Here is an 8,865-nt window from a genome sequence, read left to right on the forward strand (position 1 = left end):
AGTTAATTAGATCAATCTGCCCTAAAACAAGTTCGTATAATTGATTGATGAATGCAAACAAAAAAACAATATACAATTTGTGTACAACAATCTGATGTCACTTTAAGATAAAATAGGTATTGATGATACATAATTAACGGCTGAGCAGACATGTGTTATGCGAGTTGTGAATGGAATTAAGGCAAAACTGTGGCACAGGTTGAGCGTAGTTATAGAAAGCCTTGTTTAAACGAATAAGATGTTATTGAGCCTCGTTAATAACAAAAATTAAAGAAGATTAAATCATAAACCACAGGCATTATGTCCGGGGTCCCAGGTTAACGAACTTGGTACCACCCCATATGACCCCCCTAAAATTTATAAATATTTTTCTCTTAAAAATTTATTTTGTAGCGTTATGTGCAGTACCACAACAGTCGATCACAGGCACAATTCAATTGTCATGCACTGTTACGCCACAAACGATGAAGTTATTATTACGTTTGCTATACTTTAATATAGTTTTACTACTTTTAGTCAGTTTTCGCTCTTAGAGTGGTTTTTGAGTAGTGCGTTAACACTCAGTCAGTTGCTGCTCGAAATGGTTTGTTAACATTGTTATTTTTGTTCGTTACGGCAGTTAATACACTGGTAAAAGCTAAACAAAAGAGTTCCAACTCTTTGCCCCCCCCTCCCCCCCCAAAAAAAAAGTTACCGCTGGCTACGCCACTGTACCACCCTGGAACTGAATGCGCGCCTTTTCGAAGATCAGCCGCTCAGCTGCGTCACGTGTTATTCAAAAACCTAATAAACAATTTTTTTCCGCGCTTCGCGCGATTAGACTATATTTCAGTTCTATTTTTTTGCACGCGATCGTTAATCAACACAAGTATGTTTAAACATAATTGTTCTATGACGTCACGTTATGACTTAACTTTATGACGTCATCCCCCAAAAATATACTGGCGGCCGTGAGATAAATAAAGACTGTCGATGCGGCCGTCAACAGCTAAAAGGTTGGGCACCCCTGTTTAGATAAATGAATTTCAAAGTCAAATAGGTCGAGTAAATCCATATCATCTTAATATAAATGTTATACAAACTTGCATCATTATCAGTTAATGGGACTGAATATAAACCTCACTTATATAAGATGGATTGCAATTCTTATCATTCTGGGATTTAGTTATTTAAAACATTAATAAGGACCCTAAGGTGCTGAACACGTAGAGTGGTGTTGTATCAACGTTTTCGGGGCAACATTCCTGGTTAGATAACCATGTCTACAAAGTTATGATTTTTTATCGACTGTGGTTCATACAACAAACGCCCTAAAAATGTTCGTAAATACCACATAGAACTGGACTACAGCAAAGCGCCCATTGTTGTAAAACTCATTGATATTGACGCGAATGTTTGAATACTTACAGGAAAAGACGCGGAGGCATCCGAAGAGCATGAACTTCAACCATTAAATGAAGATTTGGGTACGAAATTAATATAACTTTAACTTTGTCAACTTACCAAAAATGTACTTTCTGATACTAATCAATTATTATACAAGCATGTTTAGCGATTATTTAAGTAACTTAGTATAACCGGTCAAATAAATTTGAATATAGTTTAATCTTACCTTTGTTTAAACTCTCCTATAATTTGTATTTAAAACCAATTAATTTAAGCAGCTGGTTGTATATCTAAAATGATTTAAAATGCACAGTTACAATCTTACACCACATTTATAAACTGTTTAAAACGTGTCTTAAAATTACCTTAAGCTTTCCAAAGTACAACCGGACAAAAAGGTATATTCAAACAACCTTTAACAAATGTTAATATGTAAAGTTTATTGCGACTGAAAACAAAAGCGATGGCGAAGTAACTTTCGATTGTGAAAGTAAGTGACATTGTTGGGTATCAACCTTATTTTACGGCCAAAAGGATCTGGGAAAAAATCAAAATCAAATGCATATTAACTAATTTGTGTCACTTTTTTTTTTGTTATATGCACCTACATATCACTTTTTCTATAAAGTTTCGGACTAAAATCGGTCTGAAACATACCATAGCAAACCAAAGTATAGCGGCAAAAACAAGATACTGCTGGGCTGATTATACTTATTGTGTGTTACCTCTCACAAATAACTAATTTATTCGGGGTAACACTTCACCAAAAGCTAATGATAGTACTTTGTTTTTCTTGAGTCCAATAAGATAAGTTAATGTTTAAGGCAACTAAAGCTAGGTGGCAATAATTTCTCGGAGTATAAAACTCGAACATTAACCCAAATTAACAGGCTTAATTTGTCCCAAAGACAAGCAGAATTTATTGAATCTATCGTTTTACTTGTTTCACCTATTTCACAAATAAACTCTGTTTTAGATTCAACGACTGAAGATATTTCGCTGGAAACTGTAAAGGAAGATCTCAAGAGAGCACAGCAAGAAGTTGTTTCACTCGGGCTAAACTACGAGCAGGAAAACTTTCCCTGTGTTCATCCAGTTCTAAGGACAGAGGAAAACTTTTATCGAGGTGGAGCCGGTAAAACTGAAAAATATAAGCCTTCCACAAAACAAAGGTATGTCGATTCCGGCTCAAAAGAGGTCAGTTATGAGCGATGGCATGATATTGTAGTACCTTGTCACTACACAGCTTTAGTTGGGGCTCCTGGTTCTGGGAAATCAACCATTGCCAGACGACTGTCAAACACCTCTTGCATAACGTGGATTCTCCTGTTGTGCATGAACATGCACTATGGGTCAGAAAAAGTCACTTTAAGGCAGGTTGTGGTTGATCATGCGTACCCATTGTTAAGCGAAAGAAAACGAAACGCCATATTTGCAGCAATGATGGAGTCCCCAGAAAAATTTGGTATCATACTTGATGGTTACGATCAAGCAACTTGGTCACTTAATAATGTGAATCCTAGAAATGCTTCGTATGATACTCCAATGTTAGTTGAAGAGGTAATCGCAAATTTATGCACCGGAAAATTCTTTCCTGGCATTTCTATAGTTTTGACTTCCAGACCTCATTCTATCGTTACCCTCCATGAATTACTTCGCCCCAAGGAAATTGTTTTGGTACATGAGTTTACACCAGACAACATGAAAAAACTATTCTTTGCATTTGCTAAAAATGAAGCCCAGAGAATATGGGAAAGCTTCACCAAACTCGCACCTGTGTTACTTGAACTTTGTCTTACCCCAATCATGCTTCAATTAATCCTTTTGGCTACTTTGGGCACAGATAATCTCAACGAACTTTGTAACATCACTCAGATTTTTACAGTTTTAATTGAACACCTGAGACACTCCAAGGGTCACGACATTAACCTAATTAAAGTTAAACTTACCCAAATTGCTTACAACGCTACAAAGAATTCAACTGTCATTATGACCTATTCACAAATGGCTGAGCAAGGTTTAAGTGATGTCATAGTCCAGGATATTATAATCGCAGTACCTGGGTATTCTCACTTTAACCAGAGACTTCTTGATGGAGACAAAAAGTTTTATTTTTCACATCAGTTATGGCAAGAATTCTTCACAGCTGTCCATATTAGCGAGAGCATGAGTTTACATGAGTTTAGTCAGATTGTCGTGCAACTGGTCGCTCATCCTCACTGGGCGATGGTGAGGAGATTCGGATGTGGGCTTCTACTCGGAGATAACTTCAATGTTCGAGAATCCGATGAATCCTCCAGTGATGGAGAACCAAGAAAAAAGAAAATTACAAGTAGGTTTGAACTTTATGCTTCAGCTAGCATTTTTTATTTATTGTTGTAAATTAATAGCCTTGAGTTTTGGCGATATTTCAAGAATTTGTTTTCCTGGTAAAATTTAAATCTACCACCCATAACCCCTAAACAGCATTTTTCCGTTTAAACAAGAACTCACTATAACAGACTAAAATATTGAAAAGTTTTTCACAGTCAAAGTTGTCAATGCCAAGACTAAATATGCTTAATATACAGAGCTTCTACTTTGAAATATCTGTAAATATGCTAATATTCAATTTTGTGTGTACAAGACAAACATGTAAATGTCATGATAAGTCAACAAATGCAGTCAATTTGAATAGTTGTCCATTGCCAGAAAACAGTACCAAATGTATTGGAATTTATACAGCTGATGCCTGATTTTTCTAGCATCACTGCACTATAATTCTCATTGATATGGTTCCAACAGTTAACAATATCAACATGTATGAATATGTAATTGTAATGAGCATCACATGAATCAAATAGACTGCAAAAAAACAACTAGCCTGCAGTGAGGTTCGAACTCACGACCTCTGGTCAAGCCGGGACCGTCGCTCAACCAACTGAGCTATGCAGGCTCAGAGAGGAGCGAGTCGAGAAACTGTATATGAAGCTGCTTTATGACAAACGATTGCGGCTTATTATTTGTAGAACATTTATCCCAATGTGTCTTTCGCCAAAAGAAACAAAACTAAAATGAATCCTACTTGATCGGGCCGTCGTAGCAAGCACTTATCGCGTTGGGAGAGCCGCTAAAATTTGCTTCTCTCCTTATGTCCTGCGCGGTGTGCATTGGCATACGTAAGCGCGTCATAATGCGCTTACGACACGATGACGACTGCGGTGTGTATAGGGATTAAGTATAACCACAAATTGTTGTACAACTTAACCCTCCTTTTGGAAAGATAAACCCCACATAAAATGATATAAAACAAATTATATGTTTAAAAGTAATATGAAAGATAAACAGAGGCTGATCATTCTCCATTCATTATTATTAGTAGGCGATTATCAAATTTAGAACTGAAATTTTAACAAAATTTTGTTCTACTACGAATACATTGATTTAAAAACGTGTTGTTGTATGAAAATCATCAGACACTTGTTACGGGTTATTTATGGTGATTTGACGACCGGCTTAAATGAAAATCAGTTGTTATTTCGATGATATGTAAAACCTAGATAAAATTAATGTTTTTTTGCAAATTAAAAAGACAAATAACCATTTGAAAATGCCCTTAACAATTGTCATTTCATTTGTGGTGCGCTCATTATGAAAAGTAATGATAAACTATGAACTAGTTAGCAACAAGCCAACACATATGTGGCAACATAACCGTTACGATCCATTTAAGTGCATTTTGTAAAGATTTTGGCTCAAAATGATTTTAACCTAATGTGGGAATTTTAGCTTTTCTGCCAACTTAAAATGTAGTTTTTTTTTAGTTTAATAAACTATAATACTAATCTATATTCCATCCAAGGCTGATGTCAAACACAAGTCTTACTAAGGGCCGCACAAGATAATTTGAGTATGCAGGGAGACACTTCAAATAAACTAAAAAACGTTGTATGTTCAATATATTTGTTCTACCCACACTATGTGTAGTTAACAGCAGTACTTCCTTACCTTTGTGACGTGTTGGTGAACCTAACAAGCCAAACCAGTGTGAGTTTGTTTTTTATACCGGTATTTTTTAGGAATTTCTTGCAAGTTTTATTACGTTAGCCTCCAAAGTGAATAATAAATCTTTATACAGTGTATGCTCAATAGGCTAAGCCAAAAAAAAGTATAACAAGAAAAAAATATATACGTTTTGTATTTTTTCTATTTGCCGGGCGTAGCAGCAATGCGCTTCTTGTAGATATACATAATAACGTTTTAGCAGCATCTTTATAAATACAAAGTGATAAAGTTACATCATAAATCATGAATAAATCTTATTGCACCGAAAATAACACAAAAATGCCATATAGTGATAAAAAAACGCCAAATGGGTTTATCAGTGTGTTAATATTTTACGGGCTTATCGCTACAAACCTTAAACTGAGACGGTTTTATTTGCGCACAAGGTATAAAACAGTTTTTGTGCTTGTCGAAAATTTTAGTTTTTTGCAGGTCGCACCAAATGGTATCGATGGCTACATGTTTGACCCCCTGATCTAATATGTACTATTTAGTGCTAAATGTGAACCACTACAATATTGCTGACTATAGCTTGCACAAATAGGTACGTTAAAGTATTACCTGCTTAACTCTGTAAAAAGTCAGCATAGAACTGGAATAAGAATTCCAAATGTCGCTCTAGTTAAGAAATTATTTTTTTTTTGTTATTTTTGTCCTACAGTAGAATTAGTTATATTTGCACAAAATTAATATAATGTCGAGAGAATAGTTTGTTCAAACACAAAATGTTATGTTTTACCTAGGAACGTCAGAACCATCAACTAGTTCATCGACGCACTTGGCAACTCCGCAACCACTTGATGGCGCACCATCCACACTACAAGTATTGCAGTTGATGTTTACAAACAAACTGAATATTATAACAAATAAATTTTATTGGCATAATTATGCTAGGTTTGTTTTGCTAAGTTCTTTTCATTTTTTGCTGAAAAGTTTTGTTTAAATTACCCACTTGGCAAACTATTTTATTAAAAATGCATTCCAATAATGTTTGAAGGTTAGGGAAAAGAGCCACTTAAAACAGCGTTTTGGAGCGCAAACATCAAGTGTTGTGAACAAATATATTTAAAATGACTTTAAGTCTCATTCAAGTCATTAGCAAAACCACTTAAGTCCAAGTCAAGTCTTTCTTAACAAATATCAAGTATAAGTCTTAGTTACCCAAGTCCAAGTCAAATTTGAGTCACAACATTTTCATTCTAAAATAAATCTTAAACTTGAATTCTGAGCAATATTTCGCATTTAAATATCAAATGTAAGATTTTTGCAATTGACGACAATCACCTAATTGTAATCAAACAACATTCTTTTCACCCCAGCGCTGTGATCACCATTGTAAATATATGACAAACACCCCTCTCAACCTGAGGAACTCTGTGCCCATGCTTCACTTGCTACGCATTTATATGAAGAATTGTTCTGTTTGTTCACCAGCTATATTTGTATGCAGGTTGCCGAGCAACAAGCAGCTACATCACCTGTCAATCAACCAAACCAACTCTATGTCGACCAAAGCAGAACGGACAATCCGCAGAAACCAACAAATAAAGGTAAGCGACCATTTGATGAACTTACACCTGGCAATGATTCAGATTATCCTTCATTTGGAAACAATTAAATGCTACAATGTCTATTTTAGTTTTATATGTGACTTAAAACTGTGCTAAAAGTGAAAGCTATTAAGAGAAAAAATGTTCGTGAAATGTGGTTTTATATATTTACAGAAAAGGCTACGATGTTTTACAAACACTTATTCGATCAATTCAAGCAAATGCCCACAGGTAAGTTGACAACATTTGGGAACACATAATAAGACCTACAAGGCTGCAATATCTAAAGCGGAATAATTTAAAATATCATAGTATGAAGACCAATGACATATTAAAGCCAAAAACACTTACAAAATAAGATCTAAATCGTCTGAATATGTTCTAAATCAGGGGTTCGGCCCGCCGATGAAATTCATCCGGCCCGCCGCCTTTTTGACAAACTAGGCACGATTCCATTTCAAATACTTTTTAACTATTTTAACTACGTAAATGCGAAAAGATCAGCGCTTTTTTACCGTTGTGCCGTGGAAGGCTGCCAAGTGCGTCGCGGATAAACGGAAAACGTATTCACAAATATTGGACATATATTTTTTTATTATTTTTTATTGTCGGCTATGTAGGCTAATGCAAACTTGCAAGAAATGGCGTTATGCCAAAATAAAATCGCACTCGCGTTGCTCGCCAGGTGTGCCCGAACTTCAAAAGGTTGACAAACACTCAACTAGATTAACTAATGTTATCGCGTTTCTTCAAAGTAGTTTTATTGCACTTTTCATTAGTAGTATGGATGACGATGTGTGGACTCGGATTTTAAACCAAACAAACATATTTTATTCGCGTTTTGCGCCAATACTTTATTACTGCCTCCTTAAAAGTAATTAAACACGTTTTAGGCGCAAAAAAGATCCGAGGGCCGCCACGGTAGTTTTAACATTCCAATAACATAATTCTTACTTAACATTTTGTGCGGCCCGCAGAGACCTTTCTGAGGTTGGTTTTGGCCCGCGACTAGAAAAAGGTTGCCGACCCCTGTTCTAAATCAAGGGTCGGCAACCTACGGCCCGCGGGTGGGATCGGCCCGCCAATGTTATTCATTCGGCCCGCCACCTCTTTGACAAACTAGGCACTAGTTTTATATAACTACTTTAACTACGTAAGTGCGAAAACTTTTTGCGCTTCGCGCAAATGATCTTTTTCCATCTAATTTGTTTATGTTTTGATGCTGTCTTTTCAACCAGATCAGCGCTTCTTTACCGTTGCGCCGTCAAAGGGTGCCAAGTGCGTCGCGGACAAACGGAAAATGTGTTCACAAATGTTTGACATATATTTTTTAACATTTGTTTTAATATTTCATTTTCGAAGTAATCAAAACTTGCAAGCAATTTTAAAGAAATGCCGGTATACCAAAAAAAATCTCGCTCACTTCGCTCGCCAGATGCGCCCTGGCATAAAAGCTTAACGAGCACTGAAATACATTAACTATTAATATTATCGCGTTTCCTCAATGTAGTTCTATTAATATACTTTTTATTAGTAGTATGGATGACGACGTGTAGACTCGGATTTTAATTCAAACAAACACTTTTTTTTGCGCTTCGCGTCAACACTTTCCTGGATCCTTAAAAGTTTTTAAACACGTTTTTAAGCGCAAAAACATCCGAGGCCCGCCTGATTCACAGTTGTTCTAACATTTTAATAACAGAATTCTTAGTTATCATTTTGTGCGACCCGCAGAGATCTTTCTGAGGTTGGTTTTGGCCCGCGACTAGAAAAAGGTTGCCGACCCCTGTTCTAAATTGAAATATGGACTAAATGTGCAAAATAACCCCTAAACCGGTATGGAGATAGTATGGGACGATCGATACACGACGGTCTGGTATTGGTC

The 8,865-nt window shown here is 36.1% G+C and overlaps 1 protein-coding gene across 1 annotated transcript in view; it reads left to right on the forward strand.

Moving 5' to 3' along the window:
- The window catches only part of LOC146146465 (uncharacterized), a 199,750-nt gene extending 192,702 nt beyond the window's left edge, over nucleotides 1-7,048 (forward strand). The window contains exons 7-8 of the mRNA XM_083390771.1: nucleotides 6,174-6,253; nucleotides 6,881-7,048. Of these exons, the coding sequence (XP_083246897.1) occupies nucleotides 6,174-6,253; nucleotides 6,881-7,048 (248 nt within the window). The remainder of the gene's footprint in view (nucleotides 1-6,173; nucleotides 6,254-6,880) is intronic.
- The last annotated feature ends 1,817 nt before the right edge of the window (nucleotides 7,049-8,865 follow it).

The sequence above is a fragment of the Ascidiella aspersa genome, chromosome 5 (assembly GCF_963924565.1).
Source record: "Ascidiella aspersa chromosome 5, kaAscAspe10.2, whole genome shotgun sequence".
Classification (NCBI taxonomy): Eukaryota; Metazoa; Chordata; class Ascidiacea; order Phlebobranchia; family Ascidiidae; genus Ascidiella; species Ascidiella aspersa.